This window comes from Bubalus kerabau, chromosome 3 (genome assembly GCF_029407905.1).
Source record: "Bubalus kerabau isolate K-KA32 ecotype Philippines breed swamp buffalo chromosome 3, PCC_UOA_SB_1v2, whole genome shotgun sequence".
NCBI classification, from domain to species: domain Eukaryota; kingdom Metazoa; phylum Chordata; class Mammalia; order Artiodactyla; family Bovidae; genus Bubalus; species Bubalus kerabau.
Genome location: NC_073626.1, coordinates 187,829,407 through 187,857,132, shown reverse-complemented (window position 1 = coordinate 187,857,132; position 27,726 = coordinate 187,829,407). Strand labels below are relative to the sequence as shown.

Genomic DNA, 27,726 nt, shown 5'->3' with positions numbered 1-27,726 from the left:
ACAGACAGACAGACAGGATATGCCCCTCCCATGGTGTGAGCGGTGCCTGAGGTGCAGCACGCAGGCTGAGAGGGGAGGGAGATGAGTTTGTCTTTCTTTTCTTCAAGCTCACGCTTCCTATGCGTCTTTCCAGAATCTTTCTAACCCTCAGTCTTCTCATCTGTAAAATAGGATGAATGGCCCAGTGGACAGTTTAGAAAAAGCCAACGGCCTGGTGCGGAGCCGGCACACAGTGGGTCCTCGGGGCGCAGGCGCAGCGGGTCCTCGGGGCGCAGGCGCAGCGGCCCGCCCGGGTCCACGCTGCCTTCTGGCCACACACAGGAGCCAGGGCTGGGCTCCTGGCCGGCTGGCCTTTGAAGCGGAGGGCAGCTCCTTATTACCGCAATTAATTACCCGGGACAATGGCACGCAGCCCTGCCCTCTGCCCACGCCTTCGAGTGGCAGGGGGTGAGCGGAGGGTGCTAGGAGGAGGGGGCCAAGCGGCTGCCTATTTGTTTACGGGCATAGGACGCATTGTTGGTTTTACACTCCAGCCTGTTTTGAAGTCAAGGAACGTTTCCAGGGAGGGGGTGGAAGCCAGCCTCCCTGAGCCCGGAGAGTGGCTTCTTTATTTTTTGGTCCCTGGTTGAGCACAGCCCGGTCTCGGCGAGCACCGATGTCCTCAGAGGCTGCCCTGGGACTGGATGACGGGGATGGATGCTTTGCCAGGGACAGGGTGGGCACTCAAGGGCCAGGGACGCGGCCTTTCTTCCATGAGCTCCCTGAGTTGGGGACTGGGGGTGGGGTTGACCTCCCAGAGCCTGAAGTGAGCCATCTGAAGCATGGGGCCCTGGCCAAGCCTCTCGTTCTCTCTTTGGCGACCTTGTCCTCAAAACAGACCCAAAGATGATGGCCGCGTCCCAGCAACCTTGTAGGACGCCCTAAGTGATGCTCCGTGACGATGTGAAAACATCAGGCAACCATCGTCAAGTTGTGGGGTTTGTAGTCGCGTCTCTGTTCTTACTTTGGTTCGCGTGTTCTCTTGCCCTGGAAGAGAGGTGATGATTGCAGGTCAGACTTCTGCCTGGAATGAGAAAAAAGAAAGCTGGTTTCTAACCTCTTATTAGTTCTTTCTCTCTTTTTTTTTTTTTAACACAGATTTATTTATTTTACTTTTTCACTGCACTGGGTCTTCACTGCTGCTTTCGGACTTTCTTTGGCCGCAGCGAGCGGGGGCTGCTCCTTGCGGTGGGTGCGGGCTTCTCACTGCAGTAGCTCCTCGTTGCAGAGCCGAGGCTCCGGGGCCTGCAGGCTTCAGGAATGGTGGCACATGGGGTTGCTCCATGGCATGCGGGATCTTCCTGGAGCGGGAGTCAAACCTGTGTCCCCTGCATTGGCAGGTGAATTCTCAACCTCTGGACCGCCAGCAAAGCACCTGTTAGTTCTTCATTATAAAAAATTACCTGCTTCATGTGAAAACAGAAGTCAAACATAGAAAGGAAGTAGAAAGTTATCTCCTTCTTTCTGTCCCCCAGAGTTAAATATTGTGAATAATTTGGGAGTCTGATCTTCTAGGTATTTCTCTGCAGGGAAATGTGCACATCCACACGTGTATTTATTTTGATTAAATGAGCAGCAAGCCCTGTTCTAGGCTCAAACAGTTCATGTGTCAAGGACATCATTTTCTGGAGGCTGGCACAGAAGCTGTTTCCTTCACGATGCCTCGCGAGCCATGGGCTTTGTCACTTGCTTTGTCCCTGTTGATCTGACAGGTGAGAGCTGATGTGCCTAGCTCTGGGCCCGTGGCTCTCACCTGCTAACTCCAGGAGCCTCTGCTGCCCCTATTTTACAGACGGCAAGACTGAGGACCAGAGAAATAGAATGTTCCGTCAAGCCTCTTGATAGAAAGTAGCTGAGCTGGAATTTGAATTTTCTAAGTCCTCTGGAATATTCTGGGGTGTGCGGAGGAATAGGCCCCATCCTAAAATACAACCGCTAAATTCAGAGGACAGACTCCAGATAAGAATTGCCTGGCCCCATGGGAAAGATAAGCAGTGCCGACGTTCTCCCGACGGGCCAGGAACTGCTACAAGACTTTAACGTGGCCTTGACGTTAGGGCCGGCTGCTACCAGCCCATCCTCAGTGGCTCCTACAGAGTACCACAGCCTTTCCTTCTCCCTCCCACTAAAGAGAGAGCGCAGAGAAAGAGAGATGTCTGCCCGCCCCTCACCCGTCATGAAGAATGTGGAGTCCTGGGGCTTTGACTCCCTTTCCCATCCAGGATCGGGAGACTCCCAGCTCCCCCAGGTCGTTGCACGAGGGTTGTGATTTGGAGCAGAAAGGAGCTTCCCCAGCACCAGATCCATCTCATGTGTCAGCTCTGGAGGCATCTAGTCTGACCCTCTCACTTTCACAGATGGAGGGGCAAAGGCCCCAGAAAGGTTAAGTGACTTGCCCAAGGTCACACAGCTAATTAGTGGCAGGGCTGGGACCGATTCCATCTTGCTGGAAAGATGATCTCGTTCCTCTGAGGCGGTGGTGACCCCTCTCCTGGCCCCCCTGACAGCCTACAGCCACATCTGGGTTTCCCCTCCCCAACTGTTGAGAGTCCTCCAAACCCGGAGGAGAGCAGGAGGCATGACAAATGGGGAGCCAGTGACCTGGAAAAGGGAAGACAAAGCTTGGGGGGGAGGGGGAGAGGAGGTGCTCCCGGGGCTGAGGGTGAGCTAGCCATGCCCGGAGTCCACTTACGAAGTAACCACCGGCTTCTCCATTGGCCAGCGCTTCCCCTGTGGCTCAGCTGGTAAAGAATCCGCTTGCAGTGCAGGAGACCCTGGTTCAATTCCTGGGTCGGGAAGTTCCCCTGGAGAAGGGATAGGCTACCCACTCCAGTGTTCTGGCCTGGAGAATTCCATGGACTGTAGAGTCCACGAGGTCGCAGCGTCGGACACGGCTGAGCGACTTTCACTTTCCCTTTCCAGTTTACAAAGCTCGTCCAAGGCTGTGGTCCTCGCTGCCCTCTGTGGGGCATCACTCTGTTTTACATAAGGGGAGACTGAGGCTGGAGGGCAACATCAGTAGCTCAGAGCCTCACAGGAAGTGACAGAGTGTCAGACCGGGGCTGGGGCGGGGAGCCTTGGGGTCAGCTAGCTGTCTGCCCCCATTATACAGATGAAAAGTGTAAGGCCCAGAGGAGGGCAGGCCAGGAGTTCCTAGTCTGTGATCTGCTCCCCTGGACACATACTGTTCCCCTGAACATGTGACAGGTGAACCCCAAATCCTGGGGGACAGGACAGTGTATTGCCTTCCCCGGGGGCCATGCCAGGCTCTTGACCGTGCCCAGCCTGAGGTGCCACCTCTGGCTTCCAGGGATTCTAACATGGCAGTGCAGGGTGGCAGCTGAGCTCCCAGGCTCCAGAATCAGCTGGACCTGAACTCCAATCCTGACTCTGCTGTGTGTCCTTGGGACGGTGACCTCATCTCTCTGGGCCCGAGTTCCCTCATGTCCACTCACTCCTTCACGTGACGCAGTTCCATCACAGACAGTGGCTGAGCAAGTTGGATGGCGGATGCACGCATGCAGCAGGGAGCCTGGACGCAGCTCTCGATAAATGTGGCAGCTGATTATTTTTATTTCTGGGCCAGACTGAGAGGGGTTGAAACTGGAGCTCTCAGCCCCAGTAGCCTTGACAGCACACCTATGGCATAGCACACCTATGGCATGTGTGCTTCCCAGGACTCCAGCCAACACGGAAGGCTGAGGGACCAGGTGTCTTGTGTCTGGAGCTAGACAGACGTGGGCATGGGCAGGCTCAGGGAGCGGGGCGTTTCAGCTGCAGAAATGATGGGGTTTCCTGCAGGAGAAAGCAAGGAGTGGTTATTTGCACCCGAAGTGAAAGTCGCTCAGTCATGTCTGACTCTTTATGACCCCATGAACTATGCAGTCCATGGAATTCTCCAGGCCAGAATACTGGAGTGGGTAGCCATTCCCTTCTCCAGGGGATCTTCCCTACCCAGGAATCGAACCGAGGCCTCCTGCATTGCAGGTGGATTCTTCACCGACTAAGCTATCAGGGAAGCCCCAATAGGTGCAGAAAATTTACACCTATTTTCTGCCAATTCAGAATAATGATTCTGTTTCGAAATGATGATTTAATCTGGAGGAGAAGAGCCCCCAGCTTTGCAACTCCAGACCTCAGGCCTGTCCCCCGCCCCATCCCATTGCACACAGTGGCCTGGTTTCAGTCCGGGGGGACCTGAGCACTCTGGCCTGTGGGGACCACAGGCCCTGCAGAGAAGAGGTTGTTGGGTGCGGGTAAGTGTACTCTCTGCCTCCAGCCCCAGCAGGGCATGCGGCACAGGTGAACACACGTTCCCTCTAAGAGCTGCCCGGTAGGACCCTCCAGGGTGCGAGGGACCTTCAGCGTGCTCTGCCCATCTCAGGCCCCCAGTCGGAGTCAACTCCGTGGCAGCCAATGACTGTGGCAAGGCTTCGGGTGGGGGAAGGGCACAACGGGGCCCTGAGCTGACTCTGGGAGGCACCCACCCAATCTCGGAGCTAGGATACCTCCCCATTCATTCCCTGGCAAAGTCCTCGGGGTTCAACCTTTCGCCCAGGTGGTGCGTGGCAGCGTTCCACCTGAAGACAGGCTGTGAAAGTCAATTATTTGAAACCGGGGAAGCCAAGGCCTCACGGGCCTCTCAGAGCAAACAAGCTCTTGGCAAGTTCAGAGAAAAGGAAACAGGATTGAATTTCCTCTCGGGCTCACCTGGGGGAGATTCAGGCTGCTTGGTTGGGGGGGCATCTGAGAGCCTGGCTCCAGTGGTAGGCTGCGGGGGCAGGCATGCTTAGGGGTTCATTCAGAAGAGACATCCTACCGCTCCCCCTGAGCAGCTGGTTCTAGGACTTGGGGCGTCTAAGGTTGAGTAGTCCTTCTTTTGGTCTGACTCTCTTCCCTCCTGCTGCAGATCCAAAGATGACAGGTCCTTGACTGCTTGCCCTTGACTCAGAGGCTGAGTTGAGGAGGAGCTGGGTCCAGGTCCTGACCCTGCCACAGCTAGCCAAGTGTGCAGTGGGGCAAACCGCTGGACTTCCTGTGCCTGCTCCCCGTTGGTAAATGGGGGCAGCAACAACACCCACTCTCAGATGGTCAACTGTTAACTCTTACAGAAAGGGAAGGGCTGGGGAGAAGTTTGTTCTGTGACTGGTCTTCATTTCCGTCCTCTGTTAGAGACTTGCAAGGGAAGGAAAGATTCTTTGGACTAGATACATCCCTCAGTTTGCAGCAGCCCCATAGAGGGAAACCCTCTTCCCAAGAAGCGTAGCTAGATCCCCCCACCCCCCCCGACAGTGGCGCCCAGGGAGGACAGGTTCCAGGAGACAGATTCTGGAGGGTGCAGCTAGAAGGATTGAGGTCAGACTTAAGGAAATGCCCACCCACTAGTCTCTACAAGTCATGAGGTCCTGAGTGGGGGGTGGCGGGGAGGAAGATTAGCTAGGGGCCAGGGTGGGATTTACTCCAAGAATGTGGTGGAGGCAGGAGGATGGTGTGAATGACCCCCCCAGTCCAGTCCCAGGAGCTCCTGCCCACCTGTTACCTTCGGCTGGGCCCCCTGAGCCAACCCAGCCAGCACCAGGGGTTAGTTAGGGAGAGTCCAAATTTTGCTCCTTTCTTCCTCCAGCCAAGGTCACTGGCATACATGCTCCCACTTCATGCCAGTCCTCTGAACTCTCTTAACCATCCGTCTCTTCAACTCCAGAGCTAACTAGGAGATGGGAAATTCTGGAGCAAGGCCCAGGAGCCCTAGAGCAGCGGTTCTCAGCCCTGGCTGCATGGAAGAGTCACATGGGGGAGCTTTAAAAAACCTCACTGCCCAAGTTGCACCTTCAGACCATTACATCAGAAGGGAGCAGTATTTTTTTAAAAAGCTCCTGAGAGGATTCTAGTGAGTGGCCCAGGCTGAGAGCCCAGAATCAGAGCTGTGGGTATTCCATCACACGGATGCCCGAGCCACAGGCTCCCAGCTTCAGCCTCTTCACCTGCAAAACCGAGAACTGTGAGAAGTCTCTTAGCCCGGATGGCAGCTTAGGAGGGAGAGCATGCGAGAAGGTTCCTGGGGCTGAGTAGGTGCTCATTAAGTGCTCGTGAAAATAATCGTGGCTCCCGTCATGGAGCACGTGCTTGGTGCTGGGTTGGCACATCTTTTTCCACGAGGAGGGTTGCCTTTGTCCTGGTTTTGAAATGGGCAGGTGTGTCTGGCGGCCCTGGAGGAGGACCCTGCCTGGTTCTTGTTTGGGCACATCTTAGGTAACTGTCAGCAAATAGTGACTCAGCCGTCGTGGAGTCCCTTCCCCAGCCAGGCCCGTCTTCCTCAAGTTTCTTCCTGCAGCATGTCGGGGCCCACGAGGAGGTAGCCAGCGCCTGTGTCCGTTTTCCTCAGGGGCCCTTGGGATGGATGGGAGTGAGGGACAGCAAGCGTCTCCCTTGCCTTCCTGTCCTCAGACACTTGCGTCACTTGGGCACCCGCCTGCCTCCCAGGTGCTGGAGCTCAGAGAGGTCACAGGGCCAGTGAGAGCTCGCCCAGGATTCAGACTCCCGGCTTGCTGGTCTCCGAAGCTGCATCTTGCTGGCCACCTCTAGTTCCACGTGGGGAGCACAAGAAGGGCGCTCCAGTCCCAGCCTGGCTGACACCAGTCAGTTCCTGGCACTTGGCCTCCTCTCTTTTTTTCTCCTTCCCAACTCCCAGGTCTGCAGGTCTGCAGCCAGGGGTGTGGTGGGGATGGTGGGGGGTGGGGTGGGGCGGGGCGGTGGAGGGGTGGGAGGGGTGGGGGTGTGTGGGGGGGGTGGGGAGGTGGTGGCAGCCAATAGAATTGCTTCCAGGTTTGCAGGGGAGGGCTGGGAGGGATCAGGGCGTGGTCAGAACTCAGAGCACGTGTCCTGGGTCAGTGACCCCAGGGCTTAACTACACAGCGGCTGTACTGGCAGCAGCCTTTGCAGAGCCCTGTCTGGGAGGCCTGCTGTTGGGCACCCTTCCCCCCATTGCTCACGTACCCGGGAGTGCCCAGGGGTCTCTAGAGGAGGGCCAGTCCAGCTCTCCCACTGACTTGCTGTGTGACCTCAGGCGAGTCACACCCGCTCTCTGGTCTTGGTTTTTTGCAACTATAAGTTGAATCCTAATGAGTTGGGACTCCCGGGTCTCCTAGCTTGAACCAACAGACTCTCTTGACAAAAAGATTTCAAACATTAGAGTCCGAGTTCATCTGGGAAAGCCTCCCCTCCCCAAACAGGTCGGTGCCTGCCCTGGACCTGGGATCAGCTTAACGCTTTGCCTTTCTGAGCCTTGGGTCGTCTTCTGTAAATGGAATGATAGTCATTGCAACATGTTGCCGTGGTTAGGGGAGCTCACTTATTCACATTTGAACAGTGCCAGGTGCATGGGAAGTGCTTCCTGGGGGCGGTAATAACTGCTGGGAATGGTGTTTCTGCTTTCCAGAGCTCTCCTCTGTACAGTGGGGGTAATGGTGCCTACCTGGTGGGAATACTGCCAGGATTAAATGAGACCACCGTAAGTGCCTGGACCTGGGTGCCTGGCACATGGTCCCCGTTGTTGTCAGATGAATTATGTGCACGGGTGTAGCTGAGTCGCTTTCCTGTCTCCACCCCGCACTGTGGGAGCGGGGCGGTAGGAGCTGGGAGGTGGGGCTGTAGGGGTGTCACCATGCTTATGATGCCAGAGACATTCTGTCCCACGAGCCCTGAGTGCCCGGCCCCAAAGCCCCGCCGTGCCCATCTCCACCCTCTCAGCCCCCAGCCGTGGTTGCACCAGCCACACCCTCACCCCAGCCCAGCCCAGCCCTGGCCGTGTTCTGCACCTCAGCCTCCCTTCCACATTCCTGCCTCCCCTTGGGCAAGAGCTCTCAAGCGCTAATTTATGAAACCTGTCCACTCGGAGCTCAGATCCGCCGTCCCCCAGATGCACCCTTCTGTCTGCTTGTCTGTCCGTCCGCCACACGTGGCTGCCGGTCTGGCTGAAGACTGGGTGCCCGCTGGCCGCTGAGGTGACACCATCCACCTGGCTCCCCATGCCATCAGGCACCACTTAAAGGGATGTACCCTTCAATGCGGAGGGCCAAGGCAGGGCTGATGCTTTCAGAAATGGAAATGGGACCCATTTGTTTATGATTTATTCCCTGACACTTAACGGGAACCCGATGGGACCAATAAAAGTCCTGCCTCACCCAGCTCCCACCTCAAAAGTGGCTGGAGCCGGTCCAGTTCTCCAGAGGCAAAAAGCATCTCAAAGTGGAGCAGACCGCTGTGCCCCACCCCGCCCCCGGCCTGCTCGCTCAGCTTTGAAAGGCTGCTCGCTGTTCCCGAGATGAGCGGGGCTGCCAGGCTTTCCAGGCTGTGGGGCAGGAAGGCAGGGGGGCCCTTGCTTTTGAGGTCAAGAAGGTTCCAAGGAGGGTTTGAGGAACGGACTCGCATATTCTGGGCTCATGATCGGCCAGGAGCAGGGGCTGGCGGTGGAGGAGAAATCCAGTTTTCAATTTTCCTCAAGAGAAAAGCGAGTGCATGAGAGAATAATTTTCCAGTGTGCAGGCCCTAAGTAAAACCTCCTTGAGACGTTGCGAGTTATTAAAGAGGAGGAAAGAAAAGAAATTGTAAAATCCATTTGCCTTCAGCAGAACGGCACAATACACTCTTATTTCCAGGGGAATCTAATTAGAGGGCAGGCAGCCCAGCCTGGAGGGGGCGGGGGGCCCCGTGGCCGTGTGCGAGGAGGGCTGTGAGGGTAACAGTCGGACTCTGGGGGAGGCCTCCCCTTCCCAGCGTGACCGGGGCTCGGCTGGCTTGGATTCGAATCTTGCGTCCAGGCTCTGCCTTGTCTCTGAGTTAGAGCCTTTGTGGGATCATCTGTCTCCTCATTTCAGAATGGGAATGATACAGTTCCTTTCTGCTCAAGTTGTCAGGATGGAAGGAGGCAATGTATTTAATACCATCCAAGCTGGACACGGGGCCGCCCTGGTGGTTCAGAGGGTAAAGAATCTGCCTGCCGTGCGGAGACTCAGGTTGGATCCCTGGATGGGAAAGATCCCCCAAGGGCTTCCCAGACAGCGCTAGTGGTAAAGAACGAGCCGGAAATGCAGGAGATGTAAGAAACGTGGGTTCTATCCCTGGGTCGGGAACGTCCCATGGGGGAGGGCCTGGCAACACACTCCACTGTTCTTGCCTGGGAAATCCCACGGACGGAGGAGCCTGGGAGGCTACAGTCCAGTTCAGTTCAGTTCAGTCGTTCAGTCGTGTCTGACTCTTTGCAACCCCATGGACCACAGCACACCAGGCCTCCCTGTCCATCACCGACTCCCGGATTTTACTCAAACTCATGTCCATTGAGTCGGTGATGCCATCCAACCATCTCATCCTCTGTTGTCCCCTTCTCCTCCTGCCCTCAATCTTTCCCAGCATCAGAGTCTTTTCAAACGAGTCAGTTCTTCACATCAGGTGGCCAAAATATTAGAGTTTCAGCGTCAGCATCAGTCCTTCCAATGAATATTCAGGCTACAGTCCATAAGGCTGCAAAGAGTCGGAAATGACTGAAGCAACTTAGCACATAGCACGCAGGCTGGACACACACTGGGCCCCCTGGGATTGTATATTTCTGTCCTTCTTCATCTGCCACCAGTGTCCATCTCCACACCATGGTCACTGACGCCTTCCAACTCTCCAGACACCTTGATCGAGCCCCTCACTTTCAGAATCCCTGGACCATCTCCCTCTCTTTCACCACTGACCCTCTGAAGGTAGCCACCGGGTGCCCTGCTGCTACTGCTGCTAAGTCACTTCAGTCATGCCCGACTCTTAGAGACCCCATGGACTGCAACCCACCAGGCTCCTCCATCCATGGGATTTTCCAGGCAAGAGTATTGGAGTGGGTTGCCATTGTCTTCTCCGCTGGGTGCCCTAGGCGCCTGGTATTACTTGTCTAGTTCAGCCTTTGAGGTTGCCAAGCCATCCCCGCTCCTTTAATACACCCGTCACTCTTGTAGGATACGTCAGGTTCTTTCAGTAAAAGATCAATTCTTTTGTTCAGAAATATCTAACAGGAAGTAAAGGTCCCAGGAATTGTAAGCACATGTGCTCATACCCAGCGGGACCATGGCTAACAGTGGATGTGGGTCCTTCCATGGGACCCACGTTGCACGGGATCCAGACCTTCCCGCCGTGCTCCCCTCTATGGCAAGGGTTGCAGCCCCTCCCCCAACGCCACCCCAGGCCAGACAGAGATCGCTGGTCTGATCAGCAGCCCTGTATCAGGGCGATTTGGAGCGAGCCCAGGATGGCACTGCGGGGAGAGGGGGAGAAGGCAAGCATGTAGAGAAAGAGGCATCTGCCTGCGCTTGTTCCATGGTTTCCCAGGCCTTGTCACTGCCCTCACCCAGTGAGAGGGAGATGGGGGCAAAGGGGTCCGACCGTGTGCTCAGGCTCCTGGTGGCCCAGGTTCAAGCCATGGCCAGCTGTGTGATCTTGGGTGAGTCACTGCCTCTTTCTGACTCTTGTCCTTAGAATCAGTTCCGTCTCAGTTCTGCTTTGAGTCTCGTGGGAGGATGTCAGTTACGCGTGCCGAGCACAGCACTTGGCCAGGTGAGACCATCGCGAGGGCCTGTTATCGCTGCTTCACCCTCATGGAGATTTATCCCCACTCGCTCCCCAGAGCTGGGAAGCTGGGAAGCCCAGCCCTTTACCACCTCCTCGAAGCATGGTTTCGGGTGGACAAAGCCCTCTGAGAACCAGTGTGTTTTCAGATTCCACTCCCTCCCTGCTGGTTTAACGGACCTAACCTGTGGCTGGCCACGTTTGGGGAAAATAACATTATTTATTCTATCAAGACTCAGCAAACTGAGCCCAGAGCAATAATTGTCCCAGGGTGCAAGTAACAGATTTTATTTTTATTGATCAAAAAAAAATTTTTTATCAAAAACACATCAAACTAGAAAAGGCGTAAGCAGCAGGATCAAATTGGATTTTAACTCCTTTAAAAACAGGCTCCTCCAGCCACCCGTTTCCAAAGGTGTCTGATGCTTCGCAGGAAGACTCTCGCAGTCCAGAGTGGCCAAGGGGTTCCGTGGCAGCCGCGGAGGCTGTTTTGCGAGCATCGTTCAGATGGTGCGTTAGCATCTGGGCCGCCTCTGAGTGGACCAGACATCTGGATGTGGATGAAGGGATTCAGTGGAGTATCTGTATGTTGGTTTACAGAGCAGCGATCCTCCAGACCTCTTGGAACTGTTCAGCTGGCTAGCTGGGGCTTTCAGCATGGTGCCAGGTGTCTGACGATGCATAAATACATCTCTAATGAGATCATTGTGCAGGGTGATTCTAACCTAGTCGCCAGCGAGCACGTTGGCCTGAAGAGCAAGCCTTCGTCGGCATCTGTCGGAGCGTTCCAAGTCATAGCAGAGATCTGAGCATATTGGAGAGGGCTATGCATTCGTTCCATAAATTCATTCATTCAACAAATCTGTGTTGAGCTTTTTGAATGGGCCAGGCTCTCTTCTGGGCATTGGGAATTAAAGCAGTGAACAAAACAGAGAAAGATCCTTGTTCTTCTGGAGCGGAAATAAATAATGACTCTCCAAATAATTCAAGCTGGGAGGCTGGAAGGTGGGCCGGGGAGGAGGCAGGTGTGGGGAGGGTCCCTGACTTTGAAAACCTTTTAAAGTCGCTGTTTGGGTGGGCGGCAGGTCTTTCCCCTACTAGGAACAGTGCCCACCCGATTGCTGATGGTGAAAGGAAAGATGGTGGGAGAAGGAAGGGAGCTTAGGAAGGGGGACAGGGTAGATAGAAGGAGTGGGAAGAGGCTGGGGTGGAGCCGGGACAGGCAGGACCCTGTGTAGGGTTCCAGGCATGCCGGTGGTCTGTCCGGGGTCTGATGGATGACCCAGCCACCATGGCAGGTTGCCGGACCACAGAGAAGAAAGTTCATCTGCTGAGCCGACCCCCTGGCTGGTCCTCTTTGGGCTGACCGTCTTCTCCCTCATCATTCTGGAAAAGATCTAGGGTTTTGGTGCCATGAGAGGCTGCGGTCTCTTTCAGCCTGGCTACTTCCATTCTGATAACAGTGAGAAGACTTGTATGCTTTTCCATTCCCCTGGAGCAGTGTGGTTTTTGTTTGTTAGCTGTTGGCTACTTTTCTCTGAATTTCTGTGCAATGGTTCTCAAATTCTGAGCAATGGTTCTCAAAGCATGGCCCCCAGCAGCAGAGGTGGCTTCCCAGGGAACCTGTTGGAAATGCAGCTTCTTAGGCTCCACCTACTGAATCAGAAACTCCCCTGGGCGACCCAGCAATCTCTGTTTCATATCTGAGTCCCCGATAGCTCAGTTGGTAAAGAATCTGCCTGCCACGCGGGAGACCCCGGTTTGATTCCTGGGTCGGGAAGATCCACTGGAGAAGGGATAGGCTGCCCACTGCAATATTCTTGGGCTTCCCTGGTGGCTCAGCTGGTAAAGAATCCACCTGCAATGGGGGAGACCTAGGTTTGATACTTGGGTGGGGAAGATCCCCTGGAGAAGGGAAAAGCTACCCACTCCAGTATTCTGGCCTGGAGAATTCCATGGACTGCATAGTCCGTGGGGTTGCAAAGAGTTGGACATGACTGAGCAAGTTTCACTTTCCCGAGGATTCTGATGCCCTAAAGCTTGAGAACCACCCTTGTAGGAGCTGCTGGCGAGGCAGTTTGGTTTACTTAAAATGCATTAGTTAGCTTTGGTGTGGGACCCACCTGGGCTGAAGGGCGGCTTTGCCACTTAGTATCCGAGCAGGTCTCCGCCCTTTTCTGAGCATTCACCAAGGAGCACCAGCTCCAAGAGATGACTGAGCATTTCATGCAAGGCCGCAATGCGTGTTGACTTCTTGGCACGGAGCAGACCCTGAATAAACTGTAACTCCCCTGCTCCTTCTGTTACTGCGTCACGTGACTGATGCGAACTACCAACAAGAGACTCGAGTGTTTCACAGGACAGATGCTGTTCACTTTTGAAAAAAACCAACCCCACCAACTCTAAAAATAATGGAATCACAGCATCCCAGGATCTCAGAACCATAAGACGTTAGAGCCAAAAGGAGGGAAATCCGTCCTGCCCCCTCTTTCCTCAGGGAAAGATACAGAGGCTCACAGAGGTACCTGGTCCAAGTGGTACAGCCAAAGCCATCGCTCGTCCCCCTCCTCCGCCTTCCAGCCCCACTGCCTGCCTCCTCCCCTCTGCTGTCCTGCCTGCTGACTCATTTTGCGGGAGGAGCCCCAAATGAGCCCCAGCCGCTTTTTGCTGATATCTTCTGTAACTGGACATCTCGTCCATTTCATCCTCTGCTGTGTCACCCAGAGCTGGTTCAGAACCTACATGTGTTGGACCCCTATGTGTCGAGTGGATGATTGACTGTCTGGGTGCAGGAGCCTGGACAGAGAGAGGGCATCGGGTCCTGGGAAGCCCCTTGCCCTCGAGGGGGCGAGTGATATCCTCCCACGGACCCAGCAGCGTCCCAACCCCGGGACCCGGCTCCAAGCGGGTGTCTGCTTCAAGACCAAGTTTTCCCGGGCTGGGGCGTCCGCCTGACATAATACGTAACAGTAATTAAGAAATAAGCCGCCTTGCCCAGCTTCACAGTGATCATTTGGCTAAGTAACTACCATGGTCTAGTGCCTCAAAAATCACCATTAGAGTACGCTCCTTATGGCCATAAAATTTCTCGTTTTCTGCCTTTCATCAGCCTCCCCCTGCAATCTTCGCCTTGCTTTATTTATACATTCGTCCTCAAACAATGGCAATAAACTCTTTCCCAGAGTGTTGCAAATCAGAAATTTGTCCACATTTTTCCACCACCTTCCACTGTGGACCTGCTCCGCCTGGGAACGGCCCAGCCGGGCCAGCTGGAGGGGCCGGGCTGCCATAGATTGATGGGGGCACAACAGGATGAGGTTGCCGGGGAGCGAGGCTGGGGAGGGGCAGCGGGAGAATGCACCGTGAAAGGCCCGCTGCCCAGCGACCAGCCGGAGACACAGGGGATGGGGAGAGGGGAGGGGGCGACGCGGGGAGGGGAGGGCAGGGACGGGAAGGGGGACAGAGGGCCGAGCCTGCCCACCCCCCTCCCCTAAGAGAGGAAGAAGGGTCTGGGACCACTGGCCAGGCAGCATGTGGTGTGCACCCCAGGGCCACGAGGTCCATCCTTCCCCACCCCCACAGGAATCAGATGATCTTGGGGCGTCCCGTAGCCTACCCTGCACCCCCTCCTTAGCAGCCCAGTCCCCCCAGAGCTCCTTGCTACCCTCGACCACCAGCATTCTCTCATCTAGCCACAGATGCATGTCCCAAGGCCTACTGTATGCCAGGAGTTGTACTGGGTTCTGGAGTGGGAAGTGATGCATAAATCAGATGCCGTCCAGCCCCCCTTCTCGGGCTCACTCTCAGAGACCCAGGAGGACCTCTGATTTTCAGGGATGGGCAAAAGGAGGCCCAGAAAGGGGTTGGGACTTGCCAGAGTCACACAGCAAGTTGGAGGCAAAGCCAGCCACACACAGGTCAGGGTTCCAATCTGGAAGCCCCCCGTCTTTCCAAACAGCTCACAGGCTCCCTGGGGACCCTGCTGTGGGTAAAGTAATAAGACCTCCTCCGGCCATGGTCTCAGCTGCCTGGGGCAGGGGTGAGGTGGCACCCTCTTTTAATAGGGGCCCCTCTTTATTTTAGTCTGGAGCCCCCACGGGCAGCGAGATGGGGAGACAGGACTCGGTGGGGCCTCTGCTGCTGGCCCGCGGGGGAGGAGTCTGTCCTGTTACGCGGGCTCCCCAGGTAAAGCTTTCTGTCTCCAGGGAGGGAGGCCGGCCTCCATGAAGCAACGTTAAAGGTGCAGCTTGTTTTCCCAGAAATCCTGGTTCACCTTCAAACCCGCGTCCGAGAATCAGCTCACAGCCCTGTCTGCCTCTAAGAGAGTGGTTCTCTTCCAAAGGGGTGAGATGCTCAGAAATCTGCTCGTTTTCATGGCAGTGGACTTGGATTGCCCTGGCTTTTGTTGGGGGGGGGTCTGTGGGGTACCCTGTGGGTGCCCCTTAATGTTCCATATGATGTTAGAGGTTTCTGGGAGACCCATTCAAAGAAAGATGAGGGCGGGGTCAGATGGACGTTGGACAGCCAGAAATGAGTCCCGAGGGGAAAGGGATCAGTCCAGGGTCCTGAGAGAGAACCTGTGACTCGGGGGAAACTTGAGTCATTTCTCCTTGTTTTGCCCGCGATGGCAAGGCCCATCGTGTCTTTGTTCAGCTGACGGCTGAAGTTTGTATTGGATACTGTTATTAAGAACATCTAGAGTGATAGGAACACAGAGATGTGTCCAGTCACCCCGCCCTGGGGTCATGCCCACTTATAGTAGAAGAAATATGTCGATAGATTAGAACTTTAAGAAACCCCAGTCTTATTCTGGAGGCATAACCTCTACTCTGGGGTGTCCCCAGCTTGACGGAGGAGACCTAGGTCCCATTCTCAAGCAGTTCAAATAAACTCCTTACAAATTGGATGATAAGGCATACTCATAAACAAAACACAGGCCTTAAAACTTAATTGTCTGTCCCCAGCAGGAGTCAAGGCCACGGGGGGCAAATGGCACAGGGATTTCAGGAGGGTGCTCAGGGTGTGGTAGTCATGGAGGGCTTCCTGGACTAGGTGGGCTTCAAGTCCGGACCTGAAGGATGGGGGAAGTGAGACAGTAAGAAGCAGTGTGAGAGCAGCATCCCAAGTCACCGCAGGACACGAAGGCCTTGCCACAGCCTGCAGGGGGGGTCACGTTTGGGCCAGGACAGGGAGGACCCTGAACGCCAGGCTCACAAGGGTCACCTCGATGGTGAAGACAGGGCTTGGGTGCAAGCTGCCCGGGTGCAGTCATCAGTCTGCTCTAACTCCTCCTGAGCCTCCCCATCCGTAACACAGGACTCAGAGAAATGCTCATCTCTTAGGGCTATTCTGGGACCACGTGACTTGCTACAGGAACAGCACAGAGCCCAAAACACACAAGCAGCTCTTTTCATGTTTATTCTCCTGTGGCCTTCATGCAGTGACAATAATAACTAACATATACTGAGCACTTACTGTATACTCCTGCTGTAGGAGGCTCTGTGTGGTCACAGCGCCCAGTCTTTGGGGTTCCATGAGCCCCGGCTTTAAGCCCTTTCTCGGGGCTGAGCCCAGAGGCAGGAGGGTTGGTGGATGGAACCAGGCTCTGAAACCCCAGGTTCTCCACCCCACTTCCTGTGATGGCTTTCTAGCGGCTGCAGATTTGAGGAGGGGGAGAGGGGAGCTGGGAGGTGGGGGAAGGAGGGTCCGGCAGGCTTGGCTCCCTGGGCATATGGTCTTTTCACAGCGGCTTTGTGGGGCGCGGACGGGTGGCCAGGCTGCCTTTCCCTCCCTGCCACGCAGGGCGGCTGCATCTGGCTCTCCGGGGCCCCAGCTGCGGCCATTTCCCCTTGGCTGGTTTTGAAGCCTCACCCCGGGCCTCCCCGGATCAGCTTCCTGGGGGCCCGCCGCCCTGCTTGGCCCCCTCGGCCCTGCCAGCGTTGGTGGCCCAGCTGGATGGCTCACCTGAGACCTTTGCGCCCTCTCCTCTCCGTGGGCACCACGTGTGTCTGAGATGGCCCGCCCCTGCGGGTGGGATGTGGGCTCTGTGTGTGTGACCGTGTATGTGCAAAGCCCCCACCGTAGGAGAATAAGGAAGAAATGACAGAGAGGTATTCATTCATTCATTCATGTGTTCATTCATTCATTCACTGGTTCATTCATTCATGCATTCCTTGCCTTTGTGCTTGGTGCTGGGCAACTGAGCTTACCTCCAAGGGCTACTGAGATAGATGAAGTTCTTGTACTCAGGCACCGATAGTAATAGCAATAACAATAATAACTAACATGTATTGAGCACTTACTGTATACATAGCAGTGTTGTAAGCCTTGTCTTGCAGTAATTCAACTAATTTTCGTGTGTGACGACTCTGTGAGGTCCGAGCTATGATTTCCCTCATTTTGCAGAGGAGGAAGTTGTGGCCCAGAGGAGTGAAGCAGCTTTCCTGAGTTAGTGGAGGAGCAGGCTGTGATCACTGCATCAAGGGTGCCCCGTGGTATTTCTCAAAGTTTCCATCTATGCAGCTGCATCCGTACCCTACGGGGCAGGTGGATGGCTTTTCTCCCAGTGGGCAGATGGGGAAACAGAGATTCCAAGGGTGCGAGTGACATATTCAAGGTCACACAGCAGGTCGAGGGCTGAGCCCAGAGGGCCGGCTCCCCACCTGCCAGGCTTCTGTCTGAATTAGAGGAGAGATGGCTCAGCTCTGCTCAGCCACCTACACTCCCGGAGCTCAGCCTCCAGACGGCTTTCTGTCTTCCCTTTTTCCCTGACTCGCATCACTGCCCCTATTTTAGAAAGGATGAAAATGAAGCTAGAAGGTCAATTACACATTCAGCATCGATAGTGGTGGGAGACGGATCCAGAATTCAAACCCAGGTCCATCTGAGCCCACAGCTTCTATTCTGCCCACCTTCTCTCAGTGTCTGCAGCCTCGGCCATACTCTGTGAGAAGAGGCCCCGTTGGCAATCCCCCTTGTTAGAGCAAACTCTGTTGTCTGCCCAGCACTTACCTTCAGCTCACCCTCTTGCCTTAAGGAGGTGAACCTGGTTTTAAACTCTGTCCCCAGGAAGTCTTCCCTGACTGAGTGCCCTTGGCTCAGACAGCTCCAGCCCTTTACCAACTCTGCCTTCTCCTCTAAACGTGATTTGTGCTTCACAATTCAGGGCAGCGGGATCTCTGGGTCCATCATGAGAAAAAACATGGCTCTGAATTCTGGAACTACAACAACACGCTGCTATTTCTGGCGGTACTACTTCCTTCTTCCTCGAGATGCCCCTTCCTGGCAGGAATGTACGAAGAGCGCCCTCTAGTGCCCGAGGACGGGACTCTACTGTGACCACGGAAACCACCATCAGAGAATACCCCAACGGACACAATTTTTTATAATGCAAATCATCTACTTAAGGTTCAGAGTTCTGCTTTGTTTTCTAAGGTAGTTTGCTGGGACTAGATGGACACTTCCCGAAGAAGAAGAAGTTCTGTCGCATTTTCCTCCCCTCCGTCTCCTCTTTGAGTTGGCCGAGTGACACGGGGCGTCAGTCTGTGGCTGAGAAATAGCGTAAGATTTGGAGTCAGATGCTTCCCTGGTGGCTCAGAGGATAAAGCGTCTGCCTGCAATGCAGGAGACCCGGGTTCAATCCCTGGGTTGGAAAGATCCCCTGGAGAAGGAAATGACAACCCACTCCAGCATTCTTGCCTGAAGAATCCCATGGACAGAGGAGCCTGGCGGGCTACAGTCCATGGGGTCGCAAAGAGTCAGACACGACTGGGTGACTTCACTTCACTTGGAGTCAGATAGAACCTATTTGGATCCCCACATCACCAGGGCCTGCAGTCCCCTCGGGAGGCCTCTGGGAGAGCAGGACTGAAGTGAATCCATGTGGACGGTTTGGCTGAGCCCCAGCCACAAGGGCACAGAAGCAGGCACTCCAGACTCAGACGGAGAGGTTGTGTCTGGAAGGCTTCCTGGAGGAGTGGTCCAAAACCGATGGCAGCTTGCGCGTGCAGGGCACTCACTTGTCCCTGGCACTCCTTCATGGCCTTCACAGGCTCACTCATGTACTCGTTCAGTCATTCAGCAAACATTCGGGTGTCCACTGTATGCCAAGCCCTGGAGATTCAGCAGAGAAAACGCCCACCTGCTTGGAACTTGCACTCGAGTGATGACCAGGATGATGGAGGGGGTGAGGACAGGCAATGAAAAGGAACATTTAGCACGTCTGTCTGTGGTGCGCGCTGTGGGAAACTGCAGAGCAAGGAAAGTAGCTCTTGGGGCAGGGGGAGGGAATTCCCATTATTATCCATATTTACACACGTGAAGTCTACAGAATCCAGGCAAACTGTGTCAGGGGCCTGTGCTTTTCAGTGCCCCTCTTTGGTGGCCTGCTGCAAAGGGCAGGCCAGAAGGAGGATGAGGGGGTGCTCCAGGCATAGGGCACAGTCTATGCAAAGGCCGGCAGTTGCTGGGGCAGGAGACGACCGTGGGAGTCCAGGGAGAGATGGACAGACTGTGGGGCTGGACCGCAGTGGGGTCGGGGTGGGCTTGCTGATAAGAAGGATGCTGCATCTCCCAGTTTGGGTGCTGGGCTGGCTGCCTGGGAGGCGTGATGGGAGAGCAAAGGGGTTATTAAGGACCCTGACAGTCTGCAGTCTGGATGCCTGGGTGGTGCTAAGACGGGTACCCCAGAGCAGTGTGGGCAGAGGAGGTGGACGGGGGGGTCGCTTCCAGGGAGGTGTAACTTGGGATCCGATCCCTGCCTCTCCATCCACCCCCGGTCCCCCGGCCCCTTGTGAGCGGCCTGGCCTGGACCCCGCAGAGGGACCCTAGGAGCTGCACACGCCATGTGCTGGTCACAGCTGAGCAGTTCGCGCGGAGGGACCGGGAGGACGCCCGCCGCGGCCCCTGCTCGCCGGCCCCCAGCTGAGCTGTAAATGACTTTTCCATTTTCCGAGGCCTGCGCCCAGGCCTGCTTGGTATTCAGGGACACCCAGCCCGCACTCGCCGGCTCTCGGCTCTGCCCGAATTACTCGATTAAAACGCATATCAGCTATTATGTGATTCATTTCTCTGCCGCGGCTCCGGGCCGGCCTATGTTAAACTGTAATAAAGGTTGGGCTGGGAGGCTGCGCAGGTGGGGGTGGGGGCTCCGGAGTGGAATGGGAAGGCGTCTCTGAGTTGGGGGCAGCTGAGATGAGGACCCCAAGTCTCAGGGTCTCCCTGCTGCCTTCCGCAGATCTGGATGGAAAGGATTTGGTTTGGAGGTGGCCAGGTCCCTCCTGCATTCTGAGAGGTGGGTAGGTCCCGAAATTGTGACCATCCTGTTTCCAGACTTTTCCTTTGGCAAACGGGAGAACAGAGAAAGTTTGAAGGTCGGGGTAGGATGCAGCAGAAGCTGCTTTAGCTTTCATGATCCAAAATGGAATTCTCCATCACCTGGGAATTATAGCAAAGTTGGCTTCCACTCAGCTGGGAGTCCTGGGTCCTGGGTGGTCTTCCCGGCTTCAGTGACCTTGATTCCACCCACCATGTGTAAAATGGGGCTAATCCCGCCTACTTGACCCCCTGTCGGGAGAGATCGTGTTGGAACATTGAAAGGGCCTGTAAACTGTGGAGTGCGTGCGGAAGGGGAGAGTGCTGACTGCTCCAGCGTCAGTGTGAAAGGGACTCTGTGGTCGTTCTGCTGACCCTTATCCATTTCAGAAGGCTTTGCGGGGCCCCTGCTGGGTGCCAGGCCCCGTCTCTGCTGCGCTCCTCGATCTCCTGGTCCAGTGGGACCAAGAGACCCAGGGACAGCCCAGCTTGATGTCTCCTGAGGAGCTCTGAGAGCTCCAGGATGAGACGCGAGTGAAACCAGCCTGGTCTGCATGGACCCAGAAAGACTTGCAGGGGGAGGGCACCCGCCAGCTGGGTTCTGCCGGACGAGCAGGAGTGCGCCAACGAAGGGCGAGGCGTTGCGAGCAGAGGGGGCTGGAATTCAAAGGCAGGGAGGCGTGGGGCAGCCTGGCTGGGTCGTTTAGGAAGCTGGGAGCTGGACAGGGAGCGGGGGGTGAATCTGGATGTGTGGGCAGGCCCAAGGGTGGTGGGGCCTCACTGGCATAACGGAGGCCTTCCCAGTCAGTGGCTGTGAAAGCCAGGGAGCTTCGGAGGAGGGGCAGAGGCTGGGGTCGAGAACCAGAGGGCTGCCCCCAGTGGTTTTCTGGCCACTTGCATCAGCCCGGCCTGGGCTGGACTCTGGCCGGAGCAGACCTGTTGAAGCCTCTCCTCTCTTTTTCTGTCCTCAGGCTGCTCTCAAATCACACGGAGCTGTCTCCCTGTTTTACGACAGTCTTGGCCCCAGCTCATCTGGAAGTAGTGTTCCTCCATCAGACTGGGAAGTTCCTAGTGCAGGGGTGATGCCTCCTCCATCCGATCGGGAGTTTCCTGAGACAGAGGCTGTTTCACCCTCCTAAGATTGGGAGGGCTCCAAGGGAGGAACTGTATTGGACTCCCCACCTCCCTAAGTGAGACAGGATCTGGGAACCCAGAGAGAGGGTCCCTCATGATATTCCTCCCGTGGAGTCATCTCCAGACCCGTTCAGGCTCTGTCCCGCCCACTGTGGGGCCTTTCCACCCACAGCTGCTTCAGAGCCAGAGAGGAAGAGCTGCAGCTGCCTGGGAGACCGCTCCCCTGCAGCCCGCCCCCCAAATCCAGCCTCTGTAATGGATGCAAGCCCATGCCCGTGCTTCCCACGTGTCCCTGTCCCCGTGCTGGCGGCCCAGTCTGCACCCAGAGGCTTTCAGTGCATGGAGGACTCAGCTCCAGCCAGCAGGGCCTCTCTGTGGCCAAGTCCACCTAATCCTTTTGATTAATTTAACTCAGAGGCTCAAGGGTTCCCAGGGGTGGGGGTGAGGAGGGGCAGCATATGGGGAACCAAGGCGAAGTGGTGGCATCTGAGTTCTTTGTGTCCCTCCTCTCGGTCCAGTGGGACCTAGAGCCCCAGACACAGGCCAGCCTGCTGTCTCCAAGGAGCTCTGAGGGCTCCAAGGATGAGTGGAGAAGCCAGCCTGGCCTGGGTGGGCCCAGGAAGGCTTGCCAGGGGAGGACTTGACCCTGTGGGCCCTGCTGGGTGAGCAGCAGTGCCCTGAGGCTCCTTTTTCTCTATCATCATCGTCATGACATCATCATCAGTAATTAACAGTAATAATAGCAATCCTTCATGTGCCCTTTACAGGCTCCAGCTTCCTCTGAAAGTCGTTATTTCATTCTGCTCTCAAAGCATCCAGTGAGGAATGCAAGGATGTATCACTGTCCTCATTTTTACCTTGAGACAGTGGAGGTCCAGAGAGGGGAGGCAACGGGGCCAACGCCATGCAGCAAGGGCGGAGACAGACCTCACAATCCAGGTGTCAGGCCTCCCAGGAAAGGACTCTGGACCAGACCAGAGCGGCCCCGGGGGCCTGCAGACCCCCTCCCAGTGTGTCCTCCTCCCCACCCCTCTCCAGGAATGAGTGTGGCACGCTGGTGGTGCGGCCTCTCTCGAGTTACTGAACCTCTGAGCTCCATTTCCCTGTTTGTAAAAGAGCTAACAGTGCCCGCGTCCTAGGTCTGCATGAGGCTGGCGCATGGAAGAAGGAGACAGACCTGACATGGGGTGGGAGATTCTTCCCCTGGGAAGGGCCAAGAGGAGGTGGGAGATCCCTTCCAGGGCCCAAGTCACAGGCCCCAGCCCCGCTCTCTAGAGCTCTCGCTGCGTCTCCCGGCCTCGCTCTCCCCGCTCAGCATCCAGAAGGTTGTTATGGCAGCCACCAGCATCCTAATGTGACCCTCCATTCTTTTCTCTTTTTTAAAGTGGGTATTTTTGTTTGTTTCCTTTTTATTTACTTATTTTCCCCGTGTGGGATCTTAGTTCCCTGACCAGGGATTGAACCCGCACCCCCTGCAGTGGAAGCATGGAGTCCTAACCCCTGGAGCTCCAGGAAGCCCCTAGGTCTTCTCAGCCAACAGAGACCTGTAGGGGCCTCTCCGCCTTTCCCGGCCTAGGTGTCCACCCAGGTGTGTCTGGGCCCGTGGAGTTCCCAGATCCATGCTGAATAAGGAGCAGGAAGGACAGGGAGACGGGAGAAAGAAATGCAGAATTCCATAAGACACCTAGAAAGCCCGAAGTCATTGGGATGGCAAGGCTCTGAGGCTGGGCAAGGTCTGGTATCAGAAGCACCTTGAACCTATCCCGCATTGGTCATTTGCTGATTGCGTGCATGACTTTGATTCCAGCCTGCCCTATTATTAAGGAATATTCTTCTCGGTACAAAGTTATCTTTAAAAACCAAATTCAAGGAAACTGATCTTCTTGTAAAGGGAATACACGTATCACATCCTATAAACAGGTGTGTGCGTGCAAAGTCTCTTCAGTCGTGTCTGACTCTTTGCGACCCCATGGACCATAGCCCACCAGGCTCCTCTGTCCATGGGATTCTCCAGGCAAGAACACTGGGGCGGGTTGCCATGCCCTCCTCCAGGGGATCTTCCCCACCCAGGGACGGAACCTGCCTCTCTTGTGTCTCCTGCAGTGGTGGGCAGGTTCTTTACCACTGGCGCCACCTGGGAAGCCCACAGACAGCTGGGACCCATACAAACGAGTATCCTAAAAACAAATGAGGTCATTAAACTCTACCAGAGACTAGTGTGGGCAGAAAGAACTTGAAGCCTGTCCTCTCCTTGTTAAAAAGAGAGACCAATGGTGCTAAAGACATTCTGTCGTTTTGGGTGGCCACCAGCCCTGTGTGGCGATGCAAGTTTGCAGAAAAATTGAAATAACATGAAAAACTCAGATCTTGTGCTAGACACATTTCAAGAGCTCAGAACCACAGGTGGCTGATACTGCCATATGGAACAGCGCAGACCTGGAACATTTCCATCATCACAGAAAAGTTGTGTTGGATGGCACTGCTTTAAACTGAACTGAGACTTAATCAGGCTGGAGATTCTCCCAGGATAGGGCTGTGCCTCCGCCATCAGACTGGGGGTCGCCTCTCCTCCCCAGTCTGACCTCACAGCTCTGAGTTCAATCTCTGCCCATAGGCGTTGCCCCGGGCAACCCTGCTCCTCACCTCAGCTGCTGTCCGAGCCCAAAGTCCCCAGGAGAGGACAGAGCCGGTTGTCTCATTCCCTGTCTGTGGGCAGGCCTCCCTTCCTGCCAACCTCTGCTTCCTCCTTCTGAGGCCCCAAGGGCCCTCTGTCCTTGTCAACGTCAGAAAACTAAAGCTATGCAGTGAGTTTCAGGAAATGAATCCTTGGGATTAGTTGTATTTGGCTCTGAGCCCCAGCCATGCTGGGGAAAGCACCCCAGATGCCAGCTGTGCCCGTCAAGGCCTCCTCTCGGTGATGGGGAGCTGGGCAGCTGGGAGAGGGCAGAGGGAGGGGCTGGACCCACCCCAGGTCCCTGCCTTTAGGGGTGAGACAGGCAGCAATGAAGGCACGTCTCCCTTGCCGTTGGTTCCTTGCTGCGTGGCATCATCATCGGTGGCCAGTGAAAAGCAGGGATGACTTCCCAATGGCCATGTTAGCTAAGTCCCTTCAGTCCTGTCCGACTCTTCGTGACTCCCTGGACTCTAGCCCACCAGGCTTCTCAGTCCATGGGATTCTCCAGGCAAGAATGCTGGAGTGGGGTGCCATTTCCTCGTCCAGGGGATCTTCCTGACCCAGGGATCGAACCCAAGTCTCTTGTGTCTCCTGCATCGGCAGGAGGGTTCTTTACCACTAGCGCCACCTGGGAAGATGGCCATGTCAGCAGGATGGGGGAGAGGTGATCTGGGGGAAAGGGGGCTTTGCCCGAGACCTGCCAGCCGTGGGCGCCGCCCCACGACAGCACCACCCACCGTGCCCTTTGGCGCGCCGGACCTTTGCACACACTCTCCCCCCGGCCTGGCAGGCCTGTTCCTTCACCTTCACTCGCACCTAAGAGGCGGCATTAGGCGTTGTGTTGTTTTCAGGGCTGGGAGAAGGTTGTCCCTTGTGGGAGGAGCCTCGACCTGTCCCTGTCACCAGCCTTTGAAGCCATTGGGTAGGAACAGGACGGGAACCCGGGAAGCAGGGCCTGGGTGGGATCTGGACGCTCGCTGAGGCTGTGGGCGCTGCAGTTACTTCTCTGTGGCTCAGCTCCTCCCAGCTCTAGTGCAGGCACACGCACTCTGAGGCTCGACTCAGGCTATCTCCCAGAACACGGCTTGCGTCCGTAGTCCGTGCGTGGCACACGGCTGGTGCTGCGTCAGTGCCCCGCAGAGGGAAGGAGAAAACGTGGAATACTTCCAGGAACACTGAAGGTGGAGATGGAAAAGGAGGGCGAGGAAAGCGAAGCAAGGAGAGGGAGACGCGGGTGTGGGGACGGGGATCGTCCCTGCCTGCTTTCTCTCCTCCTGTCCTTGGTTTCCTCTTCTCACTAGCCCCCTTCTCCCCGCTCCCTCTAGGTCCCCCGGCACTCCTGAGGGTGCAGTTTCAGAGCCCCAGTGAGCCCCTTGCTAGCATTCCTTCTGCCAGATCAGGGATGGGCAAGAGGCCCAAGCTTTGTGGGCAGAGAGTCAGTTCAGTCCCCAAGGTATGTTCAGCCCTGACTCTTGAGGAGCTTGATCAAGCCCTTCTTGCAGCCTTCCTCACCCAGACATGGAACAGGAGTAGATACCTGGCCTGACAGACCATCAAGAGTCAGGAAGCAGGCTGGCCCCAGACCCCCGAGCTCTCTCTGCAAAGGAAGCAAAGGCCTTCACCCACTCCTAGGCTCCAGGGTGGAAACACTGGGGATGATGGGGTGGGAGTCATAGTCATGACCAAGATCACCAGGTGGGGTCTCCCCCTCCAGCCTGGAAGATCACTCAGTGATCCTGGAACGTCCCAGCAAGGGCCTGGGTGTGGAAGTCACAGAGTCTAAACCTTTCATAGAGAAGAATGGGGGAACCGAGACCCAAGGTCAGAGTTCAGGGCATCTGGGAGAGAACCAAGCCTGGAATCCACGCTCCCTGGCTGCCAGCCCGGGGCACAAGTGTCTGCCCGCTTCCTTGGTCCTCTCCTTTCTTCCTGCTCTCCTTTACTTAGTCTCTGCAGTGTTTTCCCAAAGTGCGATCGCATCCTTGTCTAAGTGATTGTCATTTAAAAAATATTAAACTGTAAACAAATTTCAAAAAGAAAACAAAAGTCCTGTCATCCTGAAGGTCTGCGTTTGTTCACCTGTTGAGTGTAGAGTTCCATAATGTGTTACACGTGCTTTCTCCAAAAGTGGGTTTCGGTTCTGCACGCTGGTTTGTGCCTTGTCTTCTTCTAAAAGTCATGTTGATTGAGGTACAGTGAATAAATGGGAAAAATTCTCCCCTTTTGGGAGAATTTAGTTCTAGGAATTTTGACAAATGTGCTTCATCATGAAACCATCCCCCGAGTCCTATGTCATGAACATCCTTTTGCGTCAGTGGTAAGAACCTAAATGCCCAACTACAGGGTTTTGGTTTTTTTTAATGGCTGGACCATAAGGTATTTAACCAGTCCCCTAGGTTGGGCAGGGAGGTTGCGTCCCAGTCTTCGCTCTGATAAACAGCGCCGTGAGGGACGTCCTTCCTGTACTCAGAGGGATCTGACCCTCAGTGCCGTGGAGGCCTGGAGGTGGGCACACAGCTCCCGTCCGTCTCACTGGGCCCCCGCCCTCTCCTGCCCTCTCGCTTGGCCGTAGGGAACCGTCTGGACGAGGGCTCAGACGTGGAGTCAGAACCCGACCTCCCTCTGAAGCGTAAGCAGCGCCGCAGTCGGACCACATTCACGGCCGAGCAGCTGGAGGAGCTGGAGAAGGCCTTCGAGAGGACCCACTACCCAGACATCTACACCCGAGAGGAGCTGGCGCAGAGGACCAAGCTGACCGAGGCGCGCGTGCAGGTGAGGGGCACCGGGCTTTGCGCTGCGGGCGTCGTCTGGAGGGGCTTCCCCGGCGGCTCTGTGGGAAAGAACCCACCTGCAGTGCAGGAGACGTGGGTTCGATCCCTGGGTGGGGAAGATCCCTGGAGGAGACAATGGCAACCCACTCCTGTATTCTTGCCTAGAGAATCCCATGGACAGAGGAGCCTGGTGGGCTACAGTCCATGGGGTCACAAAGAGTCAGACACGACTGAAGTGACTAAGCACGCACCATAGCACACAAGTCATCTGGAGACTGGGATTGAGAGAGGGGGTGGCCAGGGTCGGGGGGTTTAGTGGGCCCCCTGGAGTAGGAGTGGGGATTTTGTGGCAAGTGGTCCAGGGGCTGTGTAGACAAGTAATGCCCCCAGCACTTGGTACAGAGTAAATGGGCAGCAAATGTTAATCGATTGACTAACCAATCCTCGGACAGCCCCAGGGAAGCCAGGAGGGGCTGTGAGGACTTGGAATGCCTCCCTCCTCCTGCCGACAAGAACTTCAGGAAGATGAAGGAAGGAGGGATGGAGAGAGAGGAGGAAAGGGCAAGGGACGGAGGAAAGAAGGACATGAGTTCAGCCACAAGAGAGGGAGCTCAGGAAATAGAAACACTTCCAAATCTCTGAGGAGGGGAGGAAAGATTCAGGACAAAACTTTCCAGAAGAGACCTAGCTTCCTAGGATGGGTAATGAGTTTTCTGTTATGGGAAGCATGCAAGCTGCCTGGGCGCATATTCCTGGCCAGTTAGAAGCATCCGGGGAAGGGTGAGCAGACTTTGAACACCCTGTGGACATCCACACCCGCAAAGTGCCTGGTGCCTGATCGGTGCGCCTGCGGTAGGTGGGGCACAGGAAGAGCTGTGTCTGTCTAGGGTTCAAGGCCTGCAGTGGGGATGGGGGAAGGACCCGCCTCCTCTCCCTGAGCTGATTTCTCAGATTGCACGATGTCTGTAGTTCTCTAAGGCAGAGTCTCTGGGGGCCTGGCTGGGTCGGGGGGCGGGGAGGGGCGAAGGAGGAAGGGGGGGCTGATGAACAGCTCCTGTGGGAGCCCGTCTTGGCCTGGCCCCTCCATGAATGGGGAGCTGAGTCTGCCGAGGGGCTGCCCCCAGCTGCTCGCTGGGGGCTCTTCTGTCTTATCCAAGAGGGATCCGAGAGCTTCTGTTGGGCATCTGCCTTGGGGCAGCT

General features: G+C 55.8%; 1 protein-coding gene and 1 long non-coding RNA gene across 4 annotated transcripts in view; both read left to right on the top strand.

Moving 5' to 3' along the window:
* Positions 1-27,726, top strand: part of PAX7 (paired box 7) — a 106,852-nt gene that overhangs the window by 29,053 nt on the left and 50,073 nt on the right. For all 3 annotated transcript variants that reach the window (XM_055574316.1, XM_055574317.1, XM_055574315.1), the window contains exon 5: positions 26,328-26,527. In XM_055574316.1, the coding sequence (XP_055430291.1) occupies positions 26,328-26,527 (200 nt within the window). The remainder of the gene's footprint in view (positions 1-26,327; positions 26,528-27,726) is intronic.
* Positions 8,970-12,068, top strand: LOC129647125 (uncharacterized). The gene is made up of 3 exons (XR_008712283.1): positions 8,970-9,018; positions 10,546-10,623; positions 11,236-12,068. It is a non-coding gene; the product is annotated as an uncharacterized LOC129647125 (long non-coding RNA).